General features: G+C 34.6%; 1 protein-coding gene across 2 annotated transcripts in view; it reads left to right on the forward strand.

Moving 5' to 3' along the window:
• LOC150099802 (serine incorporator 5-like) overlaps positions 1–25577 on the forward strand; it is a 293435-nt gene that overhangs the window by 23714 nt on the left and 244144 nt on the right. For both annotated transcript variants that reach the window (XM_090404186.1, XM_090404185.1), the window contains exon 3: positions 21149–21327. In XM_090404186.1, coding sequence (XP_090260312.1) covers positions 21149–21327 — 179 coding nt within the window. The remainder of the gene's footprint in view (positions 1–21148; positions 21328–25577) is intronic.

A 25577-nucleotide genomic window follows, 5' to 3' on the forward strand; every position in this document is an offset into this window, starting at 1 on the left:
CGTGTTAATCAAAACTCTTGGGATCGCCGCATTAAGCAAGGGATACCTGTATTTTTTATCAGTTGTAATATTGATTCCATTACAACCAAGTTGTCTAAGGTATTATCTGTGGAAGAATTTTATACCATCTACAAGATTTCTTTGAACTCAGCTGATAGTCTTTGACTGTCAAAAGTCATATATAGAAGTTTCAATCTCAATTGAATGAAAAAGATATGCAAATTAATAATCAGATTGACTCTGCAAAACTGTCATTGATATTTCAGGCCATCTTTTATTTGATGATGAAATATTAGTATTATACAAAAGATAATATTGATATTTCATAATATTATCAAAGGGATAATACTAAACCATTCCAATTATGGACTTCATGTATAATATAGATAAAAGTCTTTGGAACTGTTCATGTAATTTAGCGAGTAAAATTAATTTCAAGCAGTGTATTTTTATTGTGCAATCTTTCTAGAAAAGAATTTAAGCTTATCTTCTCTGAAACATAAAAACAGTTATTACTAAGGCAAATAAGGGTTGTGCAATTGTAGTTCACAATGAGAATAATTATTTTAGGAAACTTAATCTTTTACTTCAAGATCATTCTACATACAGAAGCTTTGATAGAGACCAAGCTCAATCACAAATCAATAAACTTAAGAGCCTTTTGCATGAAGTTTATTCCTGGAATGAAGAAACAATAAAAAGGCTAAAAGTTTGTCATGCTTTTCTTCCTAGGCTGTATGGCCTTCCTAAGTTACATAAAGAAAATATGCCATTAAGACCCATTGTAAACTGCATAGGGGGATGCCTGATTTATAAACTCTCAAAATACCTATCTACTCTCTGCATTTACAGGAAGCTCCTTTTATGAAAAATTCTATAGATTTTAAGAATAAAATTTCATGATTAACCTTACAACCCACAGGTCTTCTAGTAAGTTTTGATGCAGTCTTGCCCTTTATAAATATCCCTCTGACAGATGCACTTGAATTAACAATTGAATTTGCATTGACTTTCTTCTTGACCATAAAATTATTTGACTTTGTCATTGATTCAGCTGCCAGAACAAATTGTACAAACAGATAGAGGGAACAACCATGGGTTCTCCCATTTCCTCAACTTTAGCTGATTACTTTATGGAACATTTTGAACTATATATTCTGGATATTTTTTCACCTAAGCCATCGATTTGGTAGATAGTTGATGATGTTTTTGCTGTGTGGAATTCTCCCTTGTCCAATCTTCAGGAATTTCTTGAAAAAATTAATTCACTAAATCCAAGAATAAAATTTACCTTGGAAGTCAAAGATAACAATTGTCTTCTTTTTCTGGATTTTCTCATTCTATATCAGCCAAATGGGAATCTACAGTTTGCAGTATATAGAAAACCAACGTATACTGGTAAATACAGTGATTCTAACCTTTGTCAGAAATGTGTAGTCAAATACCTAGCAAACAGTGTAATATGTAAGAATGTGTAAAACATGAAAAATATTTTATACGTTCTCTCCTAAACAAAGAACTGTCTGTTATCTGAGATACTTTTTTATCTAATGGTTATAGTACCAAAAACTATCGATGATATAATAATTATAACTGTCATCTTTAATCCACTTCAAGAAGTTACCACAGTTTGTATTCCATATGTTTAAAGGACTTTCAGAAAAAATAGCAAGATTACTTCGACAGATTGACTTACATCTCGTTCCATCCGGTTTGTAAACTTAATAATACCTTCCTTATCTCTCCTAAAGATAAATATCATCCTGTTTCTTATCCTGGAGTTTACAGAATTCCCTTCTCTTGTGACTTATGCTATTATGGACAAACTGGTCATTCTGCAGAAATTCGTCTGGAAGTGAAAAAGGTTCTTTACGTGAAAAATATATTTCACGTAAAGAACCCATTAAATCCAGTTTGGCAAGCCATGCATTATCTACAAAGCACCGGATTCATTGGAACAAGACCCCAATATTATGTAAAAGTTATTTTCTTGTGGAAAGATTGTACAAAGAAAGCTGTGAAATCACACGTTCACAATTCAAACCTTAACAAAAACAGTTGCCTTAAACTTTCTCAATATTGGGAAGTTATACGGACTAATACTCACCATTCATGTGTTCCATAAATTGACTTTAATTAATATAAAAATATTTTAATTAATTTTATCGTAATTTATTTTTGGATATCTTAATACAAATGAAGCTGTTCTCCTGCAGCTGATAGTGCATATAATATCACATGCTTTCAATTGAATTGAAGTTGCCTTTTCTGTGATTACTTTCCTATAATTATATTGATAATGACTATGAAACAGCTGAAAATTCTACAAATAAAAAGAATTAACATAAGTGTTTCCATTATTGATTAGTTATAATGAATTCTTCCGCTTATATCTCAATTTTTAGATCAAAGGATATAACTTGAAATTGAGTCAAATACCCACAATATATTATCCATTCTCCTTCATTTTGAGATTCTATCTTTAAATCACATTCTATAAAATAAAAGTTTTAAAATTAAATATAAAAATTCATTACCATTGAAAGAAAGTTTTAAATTTTATTAAGTTAATTTGGATACTAAGATTAAGTTTGTTTTTCATTATATGTACAATACTGTTAATAACTGTTTTTTTGCTAAATGAAATATAAAAGTGGGAACTGTGATGGTAAGGGAATATGTTGAGAAACTAGTTTGCTGCAGTGGGTTCTGTTGGTCAGTGAATTTTTCATTACTTGGTATTTGCCAATGGAAAGTAGTTGTCTGCTACAGCTGCAAAAAAAAAATGATGAAAAAAAAAAACTTTGAGGAATTAAGCACTTAGCATAACTACAGATACACCTCTGACCCACTAATTGCATACTGATGAATTATTATTATGTGGCCTCTGTTGGTCCAGCAGAATGGCTAATATGGCAAGGCTCTAGAACCAAGGCTTCTGGAAAATTAGCGTATACCTGTTCTCCTAAACCTTTAGTAAAGCAGTGTAATGTAGAGAATGTTTTCATTTAACTAGACAAGATACCTTGGATTGTTTTTCAACTCTAAACAGCCATCACCCTAAAATATACTGGAAGATACTTGCATAAGTAATTGCTCCATTATCCAGGCCAATAGTATAGAATCCTTAAAACACTAACTCATAGAGCCAAGGCTACTTACTGCAGTGGAAGCCCTTGCTAAAGAACTTAACAACCTTCATCACACTTTTTTTAACCAATAGTTATCAACCCTATGAAATAGATAAAATACCATATATCTCTCCCACCTGCCGCTCTCCTAACACACAAGACCAAAGCACCACTCTATCCTATATATTTGGGCTACAGCTAAAAAAAAAAAAAAAAAAAAAAGCTGAAATACTAATAAATATAACCTTCACATCACATTCAGTTCACTTCAAACTAGCAATCCAGATTTTGGTTATGTTATGAGGATGATGTAGTCATCGTCAGGTCTGAATCAGAATATCTTTACCAATCTTCCTAACTAAAATTAACAGCTTGCACCTACACATCAACTTCATTATAGAAAAGGACAAAGATGAGCCTTACTGGACATCATCCTTTCCTGTACCCAATTTGGAATACTTGTAATATCTGTTCATCAGAAATCCAACTTTACAGGCTATTACATACAAAGATTCAACCCATCATCCGTCTCAAAAACAGATGTCATCAAACCGTTTCTCAATAGAGCGCATGGTGTTTGCTGGAAACTGTTCAAAACATCATGCCAGAATAGCTTCACCTCAGAGAAGATTAAACATCCTTCACACTTAAAAGCCTGTTCCCTAAGAATCCTGAATCTGTACAGTGAGTCCAATTCCATACATCCCAGGTTCTTAGAAGCATTGCGAGATCAAAAGATGTAGTTTAGTCCCTATATTCTTCTCTTTCAACAAAATCTCCTGGGTTACCCTCCATGAAAGTTGAACTGACCTTCTCTCCCTCCCTGGTGTTTACCAGGTTCAGTATAATTGCATCTACATACAGGACTTATGAAAAATGACTGCTGAAACACCACTCATATCTTCAATAAACCTGAAAAATTTGCCTAGCCCAGCATGGAGTGATTATATCAACCACAATATGCTCTGATCCACCAGTACATGCCTATTACATAGGCATCCACCAGTACATGCCTATTACATAGGTGTTAGTTTAATAACTTAATGAGTTGTTAAACTTAATGTTGCAGTTCTTCAAAGAGTGCTGAAGTGCTTCTACACTGCCCAAACTTAAATCAGAATAACTGTCTATCCATTGCCAATATTTGGGAGAATCTCTTCCTCATTAATGGCAAGAAGCAGCCCCTTTTTTAAATTATTTTCTTTAAGTAATGCTTATTTTATTGTATTTATTATATCATTCATTTCCTGATGTACTCAGAAGAGGTGTTCAGGCTGCTATGAGAGCATTACAAGAATCAATTTACATTATTAATACTCTCCTATCAAGAATTTTGTTCCAAATTAGTATATTACTTGTTGGTACTCCAATATTGTCATATCTAACATTTCGTTCTTCTAAGGCACTTCTGATTGTATCAATCCACATAGATCTTAGTCTTCATCTAGGTTTTTTCCCCCTGACATCTTGACAACAAACACCTGTTTTGCTATTCACTTTGATAAATTATGGAGATTACTACTGTGTTAAGAATAATTACTTTAATTTCCCACCGTTTCAACCTTCATATTAAGTTCATCATTCACATGTTTGTACATTCAAACAGTATGCCAAAGTGACAATGATGTGATCAGCCATTATTCTACTGGCCTTGGATCCAAATAGTCTTGTACTTATTAATTTAATTACATTTACCATGTATATAGTTTTTAGTTTCATAAAATAGTTTTTTTCCCCCTTTTGGTCTTAAGTCATTAATTTCTTTATTCTAAAAGTCATTGCCTCAGCCAGATTTAATTCTTGTGAAATTTATTACTTAAGCTCAGTGTAAAAACAACTATTTAAAGAGTTAAACAAATTGGCACAATCTTTTTACAGAGAGAGATTTAACAATATCCTTATCAGTTTTCATATCATCTTTCATTCTTTTTACAGTACTCTTTCATCCATTTCTAAGCTTTTTTTAAATAGCCTCCAGAACACTTTGCCACTTCCCTGATATTTATCTTCCCTATTCTAACCAAAGTCTCCCCAGTACTTCTAGTTTCAAATCCTCTGTATGCTCGTGTATCTTGGGTTAGCATGAAGATATCACTATCAACGATAACACAGTCAATGAGGCTTTTCTTATTTCTTGTGTCTTCTCTCCATGTGAACTTGTACATATCTTATGTTGGAACACAGTGTTAGTAATGACTAGTTCATATCCTTAGCAGAAATCCTGCATTTACTTACCATTATTATTAGCCTTGACATTTTCTCCAAATTGTCCCACAACATTGCTGTATGGCTGGTGGGATTCACTTCCTACTCTGCTGTTTGGATTGCCAACAAGTACCACTTTTTTCCATTTCTTTAACCCAGCTGGCTGCTCTAATGACTGAAAATTCCTCCAGTTGTTCCTTAGGAGAAGCTTCTGTGGGATCATAGGTGAATTTTTTTTTTTTTATGCTGATCCCATACACAAGAGGTCAAGGGACCTATTGGCACATCAGTGCCATGTGTGGGGGTGCATCTGAGGATTGAGATAGTTTTTTTTTGAAGGGTTGTAGTTGTTTGAGAATACTTGAGGAAGACTACTTCAAAGGATAGAGGTGGATAGAATAAAAGAGGATGAATAGAAGTGGGTTCAGTGTGTTTGCAGTCACACAGTAAAGTGGTGCTGGGTAACTGCAGCTCTTGTATTAACAGATGCAACACAAAGTGGAGAAATGATGGTTGCCAATTTACTGCAGCAGTAACCATGGAAGTACCTGTAGAATAGACTCAGTACTGAAACACTGTGTCTGTAAGATATGAGTTGAAGTGAGTCTGTAATTATAAGAAAGGGATCATCCTAATTGCATGCCTCTAAATGGTGTCAAGGATTTTAAAGGAAGTTTTAGGCACACTACCCTAAACATGTGAGCAGTATTCTAAAAATGGATGGATTTGGAATTTGTATATAGTGAAGAGTAGGTTAAGTGTAAAATAGGTACTTGAACGAAACCGAACGTGAAATTTCTTAGATGCTGAGGAGGCTATTGAAGTGATGTGTTTATGCCAGGAAGACCAGAGGTAAACTTCAGTCCAAGCAAAGAGATCTCTTCTCATCTTATCTGGTGATTTGTATATTACTGAAGGCAAGGGTAGGTGAGTTGGAATCTCTTTTGCACGAGAAAAGGCAATACTGTGTTCTGGCGGCATTGAACATAACTAAGTTGTCCTCACCCCATTTGAGGATAGTATGGAGATCAGTGTTTAAGGCACTATTTGTAGATGATCTTGTTGCCTGGGATGTCAGAGTACTTCGTGGTTTGTCAAATGAGTAGGATGAATGGAGAGTACTATCTACAAAGTTTAAAAAAAAAAAAAAAAAAAATCAGCTAACGCCTTTTTATTCCCGTATACGGGGAGTAGGCGAGGCCATTTAGCCCTATCTAACTTTTGGAGACTGAGTGGGCAGTTCAATCTCCACTGGTACCCAATCAGAGACAGATGGCCCAAGGCTATCACTAATTAAGCGGTACGCAGTGAAGAGAGATGGCCCAAATGTGCCGCCATCTCGTGGTCCCTAACCCTAACACAATATATTTAATGTCTGAAATAATGTGGGTTCTACGGTCGATTTTCTTGAGTTTACAGGACGAAAAACCCAAGTTTCCGGGAGGAAAAACCTGCTTGCCCATGCCAGAGATCGACTAACTCGGGAACCGGTCGAAAAAAGGCTTAGAAAAATTTCCTCTAGTCACCGACTAGACTCGAAACCAAGTCTTCCTTTGTGCGGCCAAGCGCGGTGGTGTGCAAACGCCACATCCACTGAGCTACACAGGCTCTATCTGCAAAGTTGTGGATGAGATTAATGGTTATTGAGCATAGGTCATTTATGTACAGGAGAAAGAGTAAATGATAAGACAGAGTCTTCAGGCACTCCAGCATTGGTGGTGAAGCTTGATGAGAGGGAGCCATCTACCATGACTAGAGAGAAAGTTGGCTACTCAATTACAGAGGATAGCAGGGAGACCGAAGATGGTAATTTGTTTATTAAGTTTTGATGCAACACATGTTAAAAGTTTTGGAAATGTCAAGGATGACAGCACAAGTTTCTCTGAACCTTTCCATGGTACGCATCCAGTGGTGGGTGATGTAAACTACAAGGTCTGCTGTGGATCTTGAATGGTAGAATCTGTACTGGTGATCACTGATCAATAGGTAGACCTCTCAGTAGTGGAGGAGTTGGCTTTTGATGACTTTTTCCGTAATTTTGGAGAGGACAGAGTGATGGCAATTGATTGGTAGTTTGACATTAGACTTTTATCATCCTTTTTTGGAATAGGATGGATATGGGATTTAATCAATGCATTGGATGTGTATAATAAATTATAGAGATGATGCATGATGGGTGTTAACTCTGGAGCATGTTTGAGAACAATTGGGGGGGGGGTGCCATCGAAACCAGAAGACTTTTTTAATATTCAAGTTGTAGTAGTTATCTGATGTCTTTTTGTTGAAAAACTATAAGAGGCATACAGTGCTTGGATTCTAGTATGCTAGAGGTATTTTCTTTGGTCATCTATGCAGGAGTTTGTGGAAAATAATGATGCCAACGGCATTGGCAAATGACCAGAGGGCACAGCTTCCATTTCAACTGAGGTGAGTTTTTTGTTGGTTCCATTATGAAATCAGATTTGGATCTACTGATGTCTGATTTGCATATGTTGCATACTTTGATGTTGGCAGAATATACAACTGAATTTCTTTCTTTGACTGCTTTGACACATTTTTTGTTTAACCAGGGTGGGAGAGTGGATGTGGATTTTGAGTTGAAAGGGGCAGTGGTGGTGAAGGCCTTCATACCATTGAGAATAATTTCTGTGACTTGTTTGCAGCAAATGTTAGGGTTAGGTAAGAAGCAATAATCAGACCAAGGAAAGGAGTAGAAGAAATTCCAGAGGTCATCCTCATTTACTCCTTTGTAGTGCTAGAGCAGTGCTTCCCAAACTTATGGAGGTAAAGGCCCCCTTGGAAAAATTAAAATATTTCACAGCCCCCAGCGAAGAAAAATTCGTAATACAGACATATATTATTATAATATTTGTTGTATTTATATTCAATACAAAACATACATTTAGGAAATACATAAATATACTTGGTCAGCTAGAGGATACAAATCAGTAATTGACTACGTTATCACAAATTTTAAATTAGCGGAGTTAATTTTAGACGTAAGAGCATATCGAGGCTTTGAATTAAACTCTGATCATTATATGGTATCAGCAAAAATTCGTTTTAAACCAAAGTGGCTAAAAACACATAGAATTGAAAGTTCTTACCAGCCAAGCTACAAAATTTCTTCATTACAGGATCCTCAAGTTAGACTACAATATCAAAAATGCACAAACTCAAAAACAGAAACCACACATGAATCAAGGGACATAGAAGATGAATGGGAAAATTTGAAACAAATTCTCACAAAAGCAGCAACAGAAACCTTAGGAATAAAGCACAAATGGATTAGAAAAAGAGGACTACGAGACTGGAACAAAGAAATAGAAAATATAATAAAAACCAAGAAGGACAGTTACCAGAAATGGCTAAATTCCAAAACAATAGAAGCAGAAATAGAGTATAAAAGAAATAGTGCAATTGCAAAACGAGAAGTAAGGAAAAAACATAGAGAAAGATGGAACAATTTCGTAACAGAACTAGAAAAGGATTTATTTAAGCCACAACCCAAAACCTATAAAGTAATAAAATACATGAATAAAGAAATAAAAGAAAAGATAAAAATACAAACGATAGATTTAGAAAAATGGGTGACCTATTTCCAAAATCTCTGGACAGATGAGAATAATGAATTAAAATTTTATAAGACAAAGAACGACCTAATAGAAAATATCACAATGTTAGAACTGAAAAATATAATAAAGAAGATGAAAAATAGGAAAACGCCAGGAGAAGACAATATAAATATAGAACTATACAAAAATGAAGGTGAAAAATTTAATGAAAGACTTTGGAAATTTTTTAATATGGGTTGGATGTCCGGAAAAACCCCTAACTCTTGGAAAAAAAGCACTGGTCATCCCAATCTATAAAAAAGGAAATAAAGACAATTGCAATAATTATAGGGGAATTAGCCTGCTGAATACAGGATATAAAATATATGCAGGAATATTAAAAGAGAAACTAAGCAGCATTGTAGAAAACAAATTACTAGAAGAACAAAATGGCTTCCGAAAAGGCCGATCCTGCATAGATCCAATTTTTACTTTAAAATTATTAATAGAAAAGAGAAGAGAATTTCAAAAAGAAACACGTGGCGTTTATTGATTATGAAAAAGCTTTTGACAAAATTAGTCGACAAAAATTGTTTAAAATATTAACCAATTTAAACATACCAAACTTTTACAATCTATTCAAGAAATATATACAGGAAATAAAATAGCAGTTAAATTAGAACACACCTCAGAATGGAAAGATATATCAAGAGGAGTACGACAAGGATGTACCCTCTCACCTCTGCTTTTCAATATATATATAAATGAAATATTAACAATCTGGAAACAGCATAACCCATTTGGTATACAAATAACCCTGCAAATGAAGATAGATACACTACTATTTGCTGATGATCAAATAGTATTAGCTACATCAGAAGATGATTTACAAAGATCATTAAAATCATTAAATGATATCTCAAAGCAATATAATATGACGATATCCAAAGAAAAAACAAAAATAATGGCATTCAAAGGAGAAAACCCAATAAGAAGTAAAATAGTGATAGATAATAAAATACTAGAACAAGTGAACACTTTCAGATACTTGGGATGTGATCTATCATACGAAGAAGAAAAAGACATAGACACTAAAATATCAAACTTTGTCAAAGTAAATTGCATAATAAACAGTATATTTAAGCCATCCCTGGTACAAAAACACACTAGAATCAGACTATATAATGTCCTGTCAAAACCAACTCTACTATACGGAAGTGCAACATGGACCATGAAAAGGAAAGATGAAAAACGAATTCAAACAGCAGAAATGAAGTTCCTCAGAAAAACAGCTGGATATACCAAGTGGGACCACAAAACAAATGAAGAAATCTTACAATCCCTAAAAATCAAACCAATTAATTACTACATAAGACAGTATAAACAAAAATGGCTAGAACATTTAAATCGAATGGACAACAGCAGACTACCAAAAATGTTATACAGATACAAAATAAGTGGAAAAAGAAGAATCGGAAGACCAAGAAAGAGATGGCATGAGACCGGAACAGGCCACATGGCCTATATTCCATGTTAGGAAGAAGAAGAAGACAAAACATACACAGCGAATATCGCAAAAATTAAATGCAAATATTACATTTTTAGCATCTTACATACACACACTTAGTCTTAAAACATTTTAAATTTGTTTTCATTATTTCACGGCCCCTCAACAAAACTAAAGGTCCCCTTTGTTTGAGTTTCATTTGTGTTTGTGTACTGATGATTGCTTATTCATTATAGGCCCAAAATGTTTGCGGTAGCAAAATTACTATTTGTTGTTGTCAGGATTGGTGAGTTTCTATTAGTCAAATTTTTTAAAAATTGCATTCATAATATCCAAAACATTTTGCATTTATATTTCTGAATAGCAGTCACTGCAGTTTATCTGCAAATCTAATCCAGGGTACTTGTGACCATTTATGCTAGATGCTACTTCTTTCTTTGTTTTATCTGTAAGGTCTTTAACTTACAAGTTAAGGAACTTGTATGGAAGTGCTCTGGTTTATCCCACTCTTTATTTTAGCAATTTCAGAATTGTCATCTCCTCCAGATCTAGTTGATGTTTCTCCAGTCCATGTTAGCTCTTTCCATCCTTAAAAATAATACTTCCCAATGTACTGGTCAGATGCCTTCTCTAAATCCACAAAAGCAATATATGTATTCTCCTCCATTCTTTTTTCTGTGATTTATCTTAAGGCAAGGATTGCTTCTCCTTGTCCCAGATTTTTTCAAAAATTATAATCGGTCTTCATTCCTTGTATAATGACTAAAAAATCTCTAATACTTTTTGTAAGCATAAATATTGTCATAAACTACTTGGGAAACAAGAACTAGGCTATATAATAACTAATGAGAAAACAATTAACATGGTACTGGTTAGTATTCAGAGGAGCAGAAAAAATCAGATTATTATCTATTACAAGGAAAATCTAGAATACTCTCAAGATGATATAAAATTAACCAAATCAAAGTAAAAAAAAAAACCTTCATATCTTTTAGAGTTTAACTTTTGGATGACACAAGTACTAATTATCTAATTTTTCATTGAATAGATGAAAATCAAGTCAGCTCCAACCAATTTAAAGTATGACCATTTTCATCAAAGGGGATCTGTGCTCTCAGTGAGCTAGTGTCACTCTCAAAGGATGCAAGACATACTATAGAGATCCTCCACATCTTTGATGGTTCAGCAGTAAAGTAGTTCCTAACCACCAGGGTCAGTCCTGTGCACTGTTACAGCTGTTACATTTACGTGACTCCTTGATCAGTTTGGCATATGATTCTGCTATCATCCACACTAATATAGTGTAGGGTGTTCTCTCTTTAGACTGTCCTATTAATGCAGGTGTTCCTTAGTGCTCTTATTTCATCTGCTTTCTTCCTCATATACATAAATTACCTTCTCTCAATCACATGAACCTTATTTACAGTTTCTGGTGATAGTACACTCTATTTCTCCTACGCGTGATATTCCTTGCAGTGCTCAAACATCTTATGGTTCAAGATCGTGTGTTATTATTCATGCCTTAAACACTCATTCTCATACCATCTGTTGATAAGATGATAGCATCTGGTCACCTTTAATGCTTCCAAAACTGAACTTCTGGAAGTTCCATATAAATGCCTTATTTATTATTATTATTTTTTACCCTTGCAAGAATGATCTTAGTTCTCCTCCCCATATCATGATTACTTTTGATAATGCTCAGACGGATACCCATGCCTAGTCATTTCTAGCACAAACACATCACTTTTATAGTACCTTAGCTTCCAAAAAACTTGACATCCATTTTCACTCAAGATGTTACTTTTCATTCTGTTTAGCTACTATGTAAAAATCACACATCTTTCCAACCTTAGAATACTGTTGTCACATTTTTGGTAGTGTACCTAAAATTCTCTAAATCTCTCTAAAAATTTTTGATGCTGTTCAGAAAAGGGTAGTTTGGCTAACTGATAAGCCCACTTTCCAGCTATTGTCTGCTATTTCTTTATTTTATTATTTCTTTATTATATCTTCTATAGATATTTCCATGGGCACTGATTAGCAGAACTGGCATCCATCAAGTCTCAATTTCTGCTAAGCCAATAGTAAAATGAATAGCAGCTGGTCAACATTACTTTCACATTGTTAACTCACCAAACATGTTTATCTTTCATTCTTTCTACTTCAGTTAATAGAAACAGCCTTCTCCATGAAGTATTTTCCAAAGATTACCACTTTCAGCTCTTTCCTCTACACACACACACATACACGACATTGATCTATAGGCTTTGCTGTCTCTCATATTTAGGAGTAATAGAAATATATATATATATATATATATATAGAAAACATGGCAAACTTGCAGCCAGGAATAAATTTATAGGACTTGTTATAAATAAATAAATAAATAAAAAAAGTATATATATGAGGTGTGACAATTTAATTCCTTGAACGACTGCATAGTGTCGCCCTTGTGGTGATTTGATTGGAGTCACGTGAGCAACCGTGTTTGTACATCTTTTAACTAATGCATGTGTAAACCTCAAGCTGATAGAGCCATTTGCTAGTTGGCTATTGCAAAAACAATGGAGATCTGCATGTAAACTTTGGCATAAAAATGTGTGATTGAAATTTGGAGCAGCATGTTAACATCAAATTTTGTGTGAAAATTGGCAAAAGTGCTACTGAAATGTTGGAGCTGTTAAAAGTTGCATATGGTGAATGATCTGAAAAATTCAAGTGTTTTTGAGTGGCATAAGAAATTTACAGGTGGGCCAGAAGTGGGTAGCCCAAAACAAAAATGACAGATGCAAATGTGAACAGAGTCTGAGATTTGATGTGGTCTGACCGACGATTAAGTGTGCGATTAATGGCTGATGAATTGAGAAACCGTCAGGGTAATTTTAACTGAAGAATTGGGTATGCGAAAGATTTCTGTGAAGTTTGTGCCTCAGATCTTGACAGACGAACAGAAGCAGCTGCAGGTTGTGACTGGTCTTTCTGCAAATAAGCACGTTTCTGAGAGTAATTACAGGTGACAAAACATGGTGCTTCCAGTACAATCCCAAAACAAAACGCCAGAGCATGCATTGGAAAACCCTGAGTTTGCCATGTCTGAAAAAAAACACACATGTCACGTTTGCAGTTCAAGACCATGTTGGTGTGTTTCTTTCATCACAAGGAAATAGTCCACTATGAATTCATTAAACAGGGACAAATGGTCAACCAACAATGCTGTTTAGAGGTGTTGAAAAAATTATGAGATTCTGTTCGGAGAAAAAGACCTGAATTATGGCATGATAAGTGGATCATCCATCATGACAATGTGCCAAGCCATAGTGCTCTCATCTGAGAGAGAGTTTCTGGCCAAAACATCGATTACCAATTTAGGTCATCCTGCTTATTCACCCAGCTTAGCTCCCTGTGATTTCTGGCTGTTTCCAAAATTAAAGACTGCACTAAAAGGACAAAGATTTTCTGACATTGCTGATATCCAGCATAATGTAATAAAGAAACTCAAGAGTATTCCAGAAAAAGAGTTCCAGGCCTGTTTCCAAAAAATGGGAATACTGTCTTAACCAGCATATAAACATTGCTGATATCCAGCATAAGGGGACTTCTTTGAAGGCAACAGTAGCCACTAATGTATAGTTCTGATTGTAGGTTTTTTACAGGTGCATTCCGAGAATTTAATCGTTAAACCTCGTATATCACTGCTTGGAAAGAAGTCATCAAACATCCCCATGGGTAAGGTGCATTGTGAAGTTTGAGAGAGGTGCTGTGATAGGATGCCATGCTGCAGGCCTATCTGTTTGGCAATTGTTCACAAGTTGGACCATACAAGGTCAAATATCAGTGATACTATACTGAGATGGAAGAGTAGGGAGTCAGTTACAAGTGCTACCGACAGTGGACGACCCCATCACACTCACTGAATGTGATGTAGGATGCTACAAAGGATAATATGTAAAAACCACTATTCATATAAAGGCCACATGTTGAATGCAGAGTTCCAGCGATCGACTGGAACAAAAATCTGCACAAAAACATTCACAATCAAGGCTCATATACATGGGTTTCCATGGTAGGACTGCGGCATGCAATCTCCACATTACATGAACATTTTGCATTTCAGCATCATCTTTTGCAGTGCAAAGATCATGTACAGTGGGACATGGAAGCTTGGAAAGCTGTTTTATGGAGCGACGAATTACACTACACACTACGAAGCAGATGAAAGGGTGTGGCGGATACCTGACGAACATCTATTACCAGAGTGCATAACCCCAACTGTGAAATTCAAATTAATCAGACAGATTAATTTGATTGTTTTTCCTGGTTTGGTCGAGATCTCTGTTTGTGGTGCCATGGACATGAGAACTATCTGAACTCTGAGAAGTATCTGAACATTCTGAACAATGTAATGCTTTCTACTTCTATGAAATGGACTATTGTCTCTTGCAGCAAGATAATGCACAGTGTCATTAGGCTGCTGTTGATCTCAGTGCTATTGTACATCTGTGGTATGAACCAGAGCATACCACAGATGTTCAATATAATATGAACCAGAGCATATTAGGTGAGGTCACGACACATCCGTCTCGCATCAGTCCAGGACCTCATTACATACCTATAGGAAGACTGGTCCAAAATTCCCATTGATCACTGTTTTACACTTATGAAAAATTTACTCTATAGGATTGCTGCAGTTAATGCAGCAAAAGGAGGTCCTACATCTTATGGTGGGTGCCACAGCTGTTTGTTCTTGACACTGTTGTGTCAGTTGGCTTCTTTCCAAGTGATGTATATATACCTTAGAGTAGGAATGAGGAGAAATTTGTGACTCAAAGTATTCCTTTTCAGGTGGTTTCAGGATAGTGATTCTTTACAGACACAAGTATGATTACATGACTAAATTTGTCACTCTTTCTGGTATAATTCTAAGAAGAAAAAACAAAAAGAAAACAAACCACCAACAAAAAAAAAACAGTGGACTTATCAAGTAGAATTTAATTGCTAGTAATTATGTGCTAACCACACAATTTTGTTAATTTTGTTCATCAGAGGAAACATATTCATGATAAGATTAACATTTAATGAAAGACTAAGGAAATTTAATTTTATGTAAGAATTCAAGTTTGAATTCCATCATTATCACCATCAAATTCCTGCCACGTACCCTCAAGAGGTGTACAGGATATAATAGTACTACATGAAACATTTACATCATTACCAACTTCCTATCTACAATTTTCCTCCAAATCAGCTTGTTACTTCTCAAGACTCAACATTATCAGATATTATATTTCTATCGTCTAAGGCACTTTGTACCATATCAATCCACCTGTATCTTGGTCTTCATCTGAGTAGTTTTCCTGTCAACCTGGCAGAGAACACTTGTTTTGCTATTCTTTCCTCGCCCATTCTGTTTAAGTGACCATACCACCTGAGATTAGCTCTGCTAACGCATTCCTGAATGCTGACAATATCAAGTTCTTTCCTAATATCCTCGTTTTTAATATGATATTGCCATTTATGCCATCTGTTCATGCCTCTAATCTTTCTCAGGACTCATATCTGGGTTCTCTAGTATTTTGTCGAGTGTTTTACTTCTGACTCAGCTCTCAGATCCATAAGTTAAAACTGGTTTGAACACTGTCATAATACATAATACAATCTAAATTATACAGCTAATTTAGTATTCCGACTAATTTCTCTCTTATTCCATATGAATTTATTCAATTGACTTCCCACCATACCAGCTTTGCCGATTCTGTTGTCTATTTCCATATTTAATTTAACATCTTCACTAAAAATCGTGCCTAAGTAGCTGAAATGCTTTACTTGTTTCACAGGTTCTCCACTCACAATATAGTTGACATTTTCAATGATTCTAGTTATTTTCATTATCTTTGTTTTTTTATTGCTAACCTTCATACCATATCTATTAAAACAGTTATTCAATTTAGTCAGGGAATCTTCCAGACTTGTAGCGGATTTATTTAGAAGTATAACATCATCCGCATAAAGCAAAGAGCTGACGTTAACATCTCCAATTTTCGTATCAGGTTTAATACTACTTTCCTTCATAATGTGATCCATATAGATAATGAATAACAGAGGGGATAACGTACATCCTTGTCTGACACCAGATTTATTATTAAACCGTCTTCCTGTACTTCCTTCAATTCTAAATGCTGACTTACAACTCAAATAAAGACTAAGCATTGCTTGATATAATGCCCCATTGACACCATATAACTGTAGCGTATTGAATAGCTTCTCTCTTGGCACCTTGTCATATGCCTTTTCCAAATTGACAAAACTTAAATACAGATCTTTGTTATATTCCCATGCTTTCTCGACTATTTGTCGTAAAGTGAAGATCTGATCCTGATAGCCTCTATTTGCCCTGAATCCAGCGTGTTCTTCACCAAGCTTTTCTTCCACAGTTCTTCTCAACTGTTTCTCAAGTATACTTGCATAAATCTTATCAGGCACACTTAGTAGGGAAATTCTTCTGTAATTCTCACATTCAGTTTTATTTCCCTTTTTATATATGGGTACTATGAGAGCTATACTCCAATCATCGGGAATTCGTCCCTCTGTCCAGGACTTCTGAACTCTGCAGTGCAGCCACTGTAAGACTTTTATACCACCATACTTCAGCATTTCTGGTCGAATATCATCTACTCCTGTTACTTTTCCACATTTCAAGCCTTTGATAGCTTTTTCTACTTCAAGGATATGGATATGTATTCCTGACAGTATGCTGTTGAGTGTTTTTACCACTGTACTATCACTTCTTGTTTCATCTAGCAATTTTTCGAAGTAATTACTCCATACTTCAAGGGTATCTTTTTCTCGGTTTTCATGTCACCTTTATCATCTCTAACTCCTTTTACAGCACTCTTTCCTCCATTTCTAAGCTTCTTCAACAACCTCCAGAATATTTTGCCACCTTCTTGATATTTATTTTCTATATTCTTGCCTAGTTCTCCCATGACTTTTGTTTAGCTAGTTTTAAAAGGTGTTTAGCTTTCTTACATTTGTCTCTGTATTCTCTAAGAGCACAAGCTCATTTATTTGCGAGGAACTTTTGATATGCTTTCCTCTTTTCCTTCACCGTCTCTTTAACTTCCTGTGTCCACCATGGAGTTCTGATTTTTCTGTCTTTGCAGACAACCTCACCACATGCCTCTCTGGCTGAATTAATCAGGGTTTTCTTCCAGGCTTGCCACTGAATCTCCAATGTTTTGTTCCTGTTCTCAAACTCTTTCATTTTTTCTTTAATAATCTTTGTGTATTTTAGTCTACAGTTCACATCTGAGAGCTGCACAACTTTTATTCGTTTTAAAACTTTCTTACATGTTATTCTTTTCAAATATGAAATTCAATTTTTTCCTGCTCAAGGCTAAATAGTGATCACTTCCAATTTCAAATCCTCTGTACACTGTGATATCCTGCACCAGGGAGAAAACATCACTATCAACAATAACATAGTCAATGAGACTTTTCTTATTCCTTGCCTCTTCTCACCATGTGAATTTGTGCACATTTTTATGTTGGAACATGGTGTTAGTAATAACCAGTCCATGTCCTGAGCAGAAATCCAACAAGTATTTGCCATTCTTATTAGCGTTGCTCTTTTCTCCAAATTTTCCCAAAATATTTTTGTATGTCTCACAATCATTTCCTACTCTGCTATTTAGATCCCCGACAAGGACCAACTTTTCCTTTTTCATTGTCACTTGCTTTTCTAAAGCCTCAAAAAATTCCTCCACTTCTACCTTAGTAGAACCTTCTGTGTGACCATAGGCACAAATAAGTCTCGTTTTCGAGTTCCCCATTCTGATATTTGCCCACATCACTCTACTTGAGACTGCCTGCCATTCAAGAAGATTAGCCTCATATTTAGTGTTGAATACTATGGCTACTCCTTCTTTTCCTTGATTGTTATTGCTTGAATATAGCATTTTGTATTTATTGCTCAGCAAGATCTCACCAGTTTTTGTCTTTTTTGTTTTAGTCACCCCTATTATATCGATCTGGTACTTATCTAATTCCTCAGCTAGCTCCATTTCTTTGCCATTCAGGCCTCTTATGTTGATAGTACTGATCTTTAAGTCTGGTGATGTTAAGTTGGGGTGTGTTTTCAGATTTGTTCCAGTAGACTTTTTGCAAGCAAAAACAACGGGGTCCTTGTTTTACCGGGCGATGCCCCAGCCAGCAAGAAATTTTGTCATGTTGTACCATCGTTTTATATTTTGGTTTAAGCCAATAAGAATACAATTTGGTCAGCTAAATCCCAAATTGCCAGCCTATTCTCGTTCATTCAGTATCCAGGTAGATACCCAACAGGGTGCACCACGAGAAGGTGAGAATTGGACATTAGGTCAGAAGCCCTGGTCGGTTCTCCTCATTCATTTAAAGGCTATGTGGAGGTCTCATCTCAGTTATACAGCTTTGACCTTTAAGCACCCCCATTTTGAATTCCACTCAAGAAAAAACCATTTTTGCAAATGCAGTTAATGATTACATAATTTTTGTATCGATTTTCTAATTAAAAAGAAAATGTAATGGTTGGAGTAATTTGGTGATTATTTGTAAATCTGAAAAAGTCTGCTCTCACTACCTGACAGTAGGTATATCAAAATTTAGGAGATAATCAGACATTTTGAAATTAAAAATAAATACTAGCTGGATGAACATCAGCACACTGTGATAGAAAGAAGACATTAAACTTAATTTAAATTCTTAGTTAAATTTAGTTAAATGCCTTACCAAGAGGACCTGGACAAGTATTTGGAAGACATTAATTTAATATGAAAGTATTCCTTGTGATCACATATTTTACTTTAGAGTATGTTTGTATGTTGATATTGATTTAAAATAGAACAGAAAACACATTAGATTAAACGTGATACTAAAGTAACAATTTGTTTTTTGACAGACTGCTTTACATGATGATGCACTTTAATATTGTTAATGAATTTTTGTTTTTTGGTCTTCATGCAGTCTATCTGCAGCATAAAACATACATGCATATTTAAAATATTTAAGTTATCGTCCACCTCATTTTTTCATCTTGACTTTCTGCTCAGCACACTTCTTAAATAAGTTTATGATCCATTATTTTGGTTTCCAACTCATGGCATATTTGTAAATATGTCTGTGTTTCTTCACAGGCTGATTTATCTATTTTTGATTTAGAAGAAAAATCTTGCTGCATAGCACATGTAAATTCCTGTTATGACATACATGGTTTGAACCCAGTCTCTTGTCCAGACAAATCACAAAACTGGAAAACTACTCATCTACAGAATATCTCTGGGTGATGTGAATATTTTTAAATATGTATTTAATGTATTTCCTGCATTAGTCTCCCAGTTATTTGGTCTTCAAATAACCAGAATCTCTGTTAACTGATCCCTGACTTGGTATTCATGTCTTGTGACTCCTGGAATAAGGTCAGTTAACATAATTGCTCAGTTATTCAGCTAGTAACCAATCAGTTTCCTACTGTGACTAGATAATTGAGAAATCACTGTGTGTATATTATTATTATTATTAATTGAATACCATGGAGTCTGAAAAGCATTGCAGACTCTGCACTGAATTTTTGTACAATTCCTATTGAACTTCTTACACTCATTCACTGACAACCGTTTCTGGAAACACATTCGCTACTCTCCAACCAAACAATTTAGTTCTGATGCCCTTGCTAACCCCATCCTGCACATCTTCTGAGAGAATGAGTTCTCTCATCCCATAACCCATGTGGTTATGTATTGAAAATTTCTGCATCTATCCAATAAAATCTCCTTAGTAACTGATATTTTTGCCATATTTTATTTTTTATGAACTCCAAATTTGTAATGACAAACCTCTCTGTCCTTATAGGGAGCATTCTACAGACCTGCTATCATCTTGGTTACCTTTTAAATTTTGTAAATTTAAAAGGTGACAAAAGGTGAAATGTATGTCATAACAGGAATTTACATGTGCTATGCAGCAAGATTTTTCTTTAAAAAAAAAAAAAAGAAAGATAAATCATCCTGTGAATATTCTGGATCTTCTCTACTACTATTGCTTTATCCCATTGGGAACCAGCAACCAGATCTGTCTGCAGATGAATCATCTGGAGACTACTATTTTCAGGTTTGTTATAAAAGGGATTAATAACTTTTTTTTAATCTCTGTTTGTCACTGTTCATCATCCAAGTTTTTAATCTTTTTTTTTTATCCACTTCTGCAGTATGTTCTCTGAACTTTAGCTTCCTTCCTACCATCAGCGCAATCCCTAGCCTCATTAATTTTTTTGCAGTACAATCTTATCAGTGTAATACACTGCTTGTAATTTTAATCCAAAGCGGTTGACCTTACTATGTCACCTAGCAACCAAGATTTAGAACCCTGCGTTACACCAGTGATTACCTGTATTCCTTGATTCTGCTCCATCTTATATACCTGCTTACTGATATCTAATTATTAGCCACTCTTCAATATTACAAACATTATATTCATCTCCATTTGCTCCAGTTTACTGATTTCAATGTGTTATCAGATCCCAAGTCCAGCAGTATTATCACTACTGCCACTGTATTACAGAAAGTAAATTACTAAGGCAAAACCCATTCTTCAAAATCAGTTTCACATAAATATATTTTGCTTTACCTAAACATGCAGAAAATTATTACAGTATGATGCCCATTTAATGATTAGTAGAGAAATTAAAATAAGAATTAATCATACAATTTTGTTTCAAGTTCCCTAGGTATAATGAAACATGTCTCTCACTAAGAGCTGGGGAAAATTGTGAGTTGCTAGTTGGATATTTGGCTGTGTACCGAGTTGCCTTTGCAATGGCTGCCTTCTTTTTTCTTTTGGCCATTGTTACCTTCGGAATTTCTTCAAGTCGTGGATGCAGAGCAGGAATACATAATGGGTGAGTTTTAATATCCTCTTAATACATTTTTTCTTAACAATTATTAATTTGTTTATCAGTAACAAAATCACGCACGATTTTTACAAAACAACATACAGTTTTTAATTATAATTTTGTTTGTTGAAATTCTTTGTATCTCTATTTGAATATTCAGAACTGTTTTTATATATTTTTTGTGTGTAAGCTATAAATATCAGACTGTCACTTGCATACTTATTAATATCGTTAATATATCATCGTGGCCCTCTTTTCATTCTTCAGTGTATGTTGGGAAAGGAGGATGAAACATCTGAAACTGTGCTTGAAGACTTGTGAATTTTTAGAGATCAAATCCATAATGTTCTTTGCTGAAGTAGAACTTTAGCTTGGAAGTAGCCCTTTACAAAGGATAGCAAGTGAAGATAAAGGATATTTATGGAAAATAATCTTAAGCAGGGCTCAACAAATTATGCAAAATTCTACTGCCATTAAAAGAAAAAAGTGTACTTGCTTAAGACCCCCAGTTTTTTTATGACATGCCACAGAAAGTCGATATGCGTTCCATCATCATCAAATTCCTGATAGGGGGATACGGTATCTTATGATAGTATTACTACATGAAAAGCTACATCATTACTGACTCCTATCAACAATTTTCCTGCAGATTAGCCTGTTATCTGTCAACATATCAATATTATCAGATAATTTTATCTTCTAAGGCACTTTTTCTGTATCAATCCACTACATCTTGGTCTTCCTTTGGGTCTTTTTTCTGCCATCCTGGCAAAGAACACTTCTTTAGCTAATCTTTCCATTCCTATTCTGTTTAAGTGGCAATACCACCTGAGATTAGTTCTGCTAACAATGTTAAGTTCTTTCCTAATATCCTCATTTTTAATATAACACTACCAGTGATGTTATCTGTTCAGTCCCTAATCTTTCTCAGGATTCTCATATCCTTGGTCTCCACTCTTTGATCAAGTGTTTCATTTTTAATCTACCTTTCAGATCCATAACTTAAAATTGGTTTGAACATTGTCTTGTATACAGCTAGTTTAGTGTTTCTACCAACTCATCTGACTTCCTACCATACCAGCTTCGCTAATTCTATTTCCAAATTTAATAGTCCATCTTCACTAAAAATTGTGTGTAAACTACTCAAAAAGAAAACAAAAATAATGATTTTCCAGGACATGACTCACTACTGGTACTCAGCAGAAAAACCAGGACCTACAATCAACTCCAAGTTTAATCACTGTGCCACTACCATGATCTCTGACTAGCCATACAAGACCAATCAAGTTTAGCAATGGCATAAGTCTTCCCCATCTCTAACATTGACGAAGCATCACCACTGCATTACTAACTTGTATGAATAATACCATTTATTCATACAAGGATTTAAAAAAAAAAAGTGCAGGAATAGCTGAAATGTTTTACTTGATCTATAGGTTCTCTAGCCAGTATGCAGTTGATGTTTTCAATGTTTCTGCCTATTTTCATTATTTTGTCTTTTTATTGTTGATTTTCATACCAAATTTATTACAACAGTTATTCAATTTATTTTGGGAATTTGGCAGACTTGTGCTGGATTTATTCAGAAGTATAACACATCATCTGCATAAAGTAAAGAGCTGAGACTAACATCTCCAATTTTGATATCAGGTTTAATACTGCTTTCCTTCATAATGTGACCCATATAGATGATGAATAACAGTGGAGATAATGTACTCCCTTGTCGCACACCTGACTTAATATCAAACCATCTTCTTGTACCTCCATAAATTCTGATTGCTGATTTACATTTCGAATACAGACTATTTATTGCTCATGATTTCTCAACTATTTGTCTTAAAGTGAAAATCTGATCCTTACAACCTCTGTTTGGCCTGAACCCAGCTTGTTGTTCTCCAAGCTGTTTCTCCACAACTTTTTTTTAGCTGAATAAATCTTACCAGGAAAACTCAGTGAAGAAATTCCTTTGTAATTCTCACATTCATCTTAATTCCCTTTATTTATAGATGGCTACTATGAGCACTCTACTCCAATAATCTGGAAGTAGACTCTCTGCCAGGCCTCCTGAGTTACTAGTCCATGTCTTGAGCAGAAATTTAGCCATTATTATTATTCGCTTTGTGCTTTTCTCCAAATTTTCTCAAAACATTTTTATATGTCTGGTAATCATTTTCTACTCTGCTGTTTAGATCTCTAACAAGGACTAACTTTTTCTTTTCTTGGTGTCAGCTGCCTTCTCTAATGCCTTGAAAAATTCCTCCACTTCTTCCTTAGCAGAACCTTCTGTGGAACTATAATCACAAATAAGTCTCATAGTCCATTTCCCCCCATTCTGATATTACCTCACATCACTCTACTTGATATTGCCTGCCATTCAAGAAAACTATCCTCTTGTTGGCTCCATGTAGTAGCCAACCAAAGGTAGGAGTTCCATGAAGTGATTAATGGTGCTGTGTCATTATTTGCAAAGCATTTCCTTTGTGCAAGAACCATTTTAAAAATGAGAAGTCAATAAATAATAAGAATAGGAAGATAGTCAAAAGAATGTCGAATTTTTGGAAAATATAATTTGTTACATTAATGTTGTTACTAGAATAGCCCAAAATTGTGAATAGCATCACTGTTGTGCAGATTTCTAAACATTTTATTTAAAAAAAATTGTCCATTCTGCAGCTGCTTGCCACATCTGTTCACCACTGATGAATGGGTGAGCATTTGTCAAGCCCTGTTCATAAATACCTATATGAGTTGCTTGTTTTGTCCATCTATATGCAAGTTGCTCCAGGACTCTGACTGGACAGATTTTACTCAAATTTGTTTGGAATTTGTCAGAAATTTGTCTTTCAAGACAATCTAGTGTTTGTCTTAACAGAAAGTCTTTTTTTTCTTCTCTCAAGAAAAAAAAATTGCTTTTTTTACTGTAATTGAATTATTATTGTTCTCAAAATTATTTGAAATGTGTGAAATTAATAATATGATAATGCCTTCACCACTGTACATTACCACATACACAGAACTTGAGTCAGTGGCTATAGTCCTTACTGGATAAAAAAAAAAAAAAAAAATATATTGATTTTGCATACCCACAAGTTTTCTCTCTCCAAAATATATATTCTCGAGTGAAACTATCAACCATCCATATATCTGTGGTATGTCTGAGAAGTTAGCAAAAATCCCGTGGAAATGTAGTTTAGTCATTATCTTCAGACCCTACAAAAAATTGGCATCATTTATCTATCTCTTAATGACCAGATAAAATCCATAGATTTACCTGATGTTTACCAATTGCCCTGCAACAGTAACCTTTCTCATTCTGGCCAAACAGGCAGAATGGCCAACTTGAATCTCGGAATACAGATACTACATCCAGTACCACTGCTATGATCATCCCTTGAATTCCTGCCATAGAATCTGTTGGAAGAAGCCCACCTCACTTCACAGAAGCAGGTACAAGTATGAAAGAATGTTCTTTGGATGTTTTTCTAAAAAAATAATCTTAACTATGAGTTTGGAAGCATGAAACTGCCTCAGATCTGGGAAATGCTTATTCTCAGACCAACAATGTAACTGCCAAGAATGCCCACTCAGATCCACTAGATAGTGCTGTTTAAGACTTCAGGAGACTGTCTTGTTTCTTCACATTAGTTTCATTGACTTCTGTGGTGACTGCATATATCTTTACTTTTGTATTGTTCCTTGATGATGCCAGTGTAACTTTGGTAAAATATAGGAAGAATTAAAGTATGTTAGTTTATTATATCAATATTGTCTTTTTATTAGTAAAATTAGCATTTTAAGACTTGTAAAATCATCTCAGTTGGACTATTTTAACTGCAATTAACCAAACTGAACTTAACTCTGTAGTACATATGTCAAAAATATCTAGGTTTAATTGTTGTGATAATATATTTCTGATAACATATTGCGATTCTGATATTGTTTGGGTCATGCATTTGATATTCTGCAATCATTTTTACTTGTTTAAAAACTTATGCCAAATTAGTTTTTTTTTCTTGTGAATGTAATAAATTTAAATTAAAAATTTTAATTTATTATATTCACAATATTCTTCGGTTTCTTGGTTTCATTCCCTCCTCATATTGAAATAGAATTACAAGGAAATGGAGATTAAGCACTATATTGCAGGATTTGTTTGCAGATTTATTATGGTAAGAAATAAGACTTCATCGATATGTTTTGCTGCAATTAACAACTTCATTGGGAAGTTAAACATTATTATTAGAAACAAAGAAACA

This window comes from Typopeltis vanoorti, chromosome 14 (assembly GCF_054136105.1).
Source record: "Typopeltis vanoorti isolate ZY-2024b chromosome 14, IOZ_Tvanoo_1.0, whole genome shotgun sequence".
Lineage (NCBI taxonomy): Eukaryota > Metazoa > Arthropoda > Arachnida > Uropygi > Thelyphonidae > Typopeltis > Typopeltis vanoorti.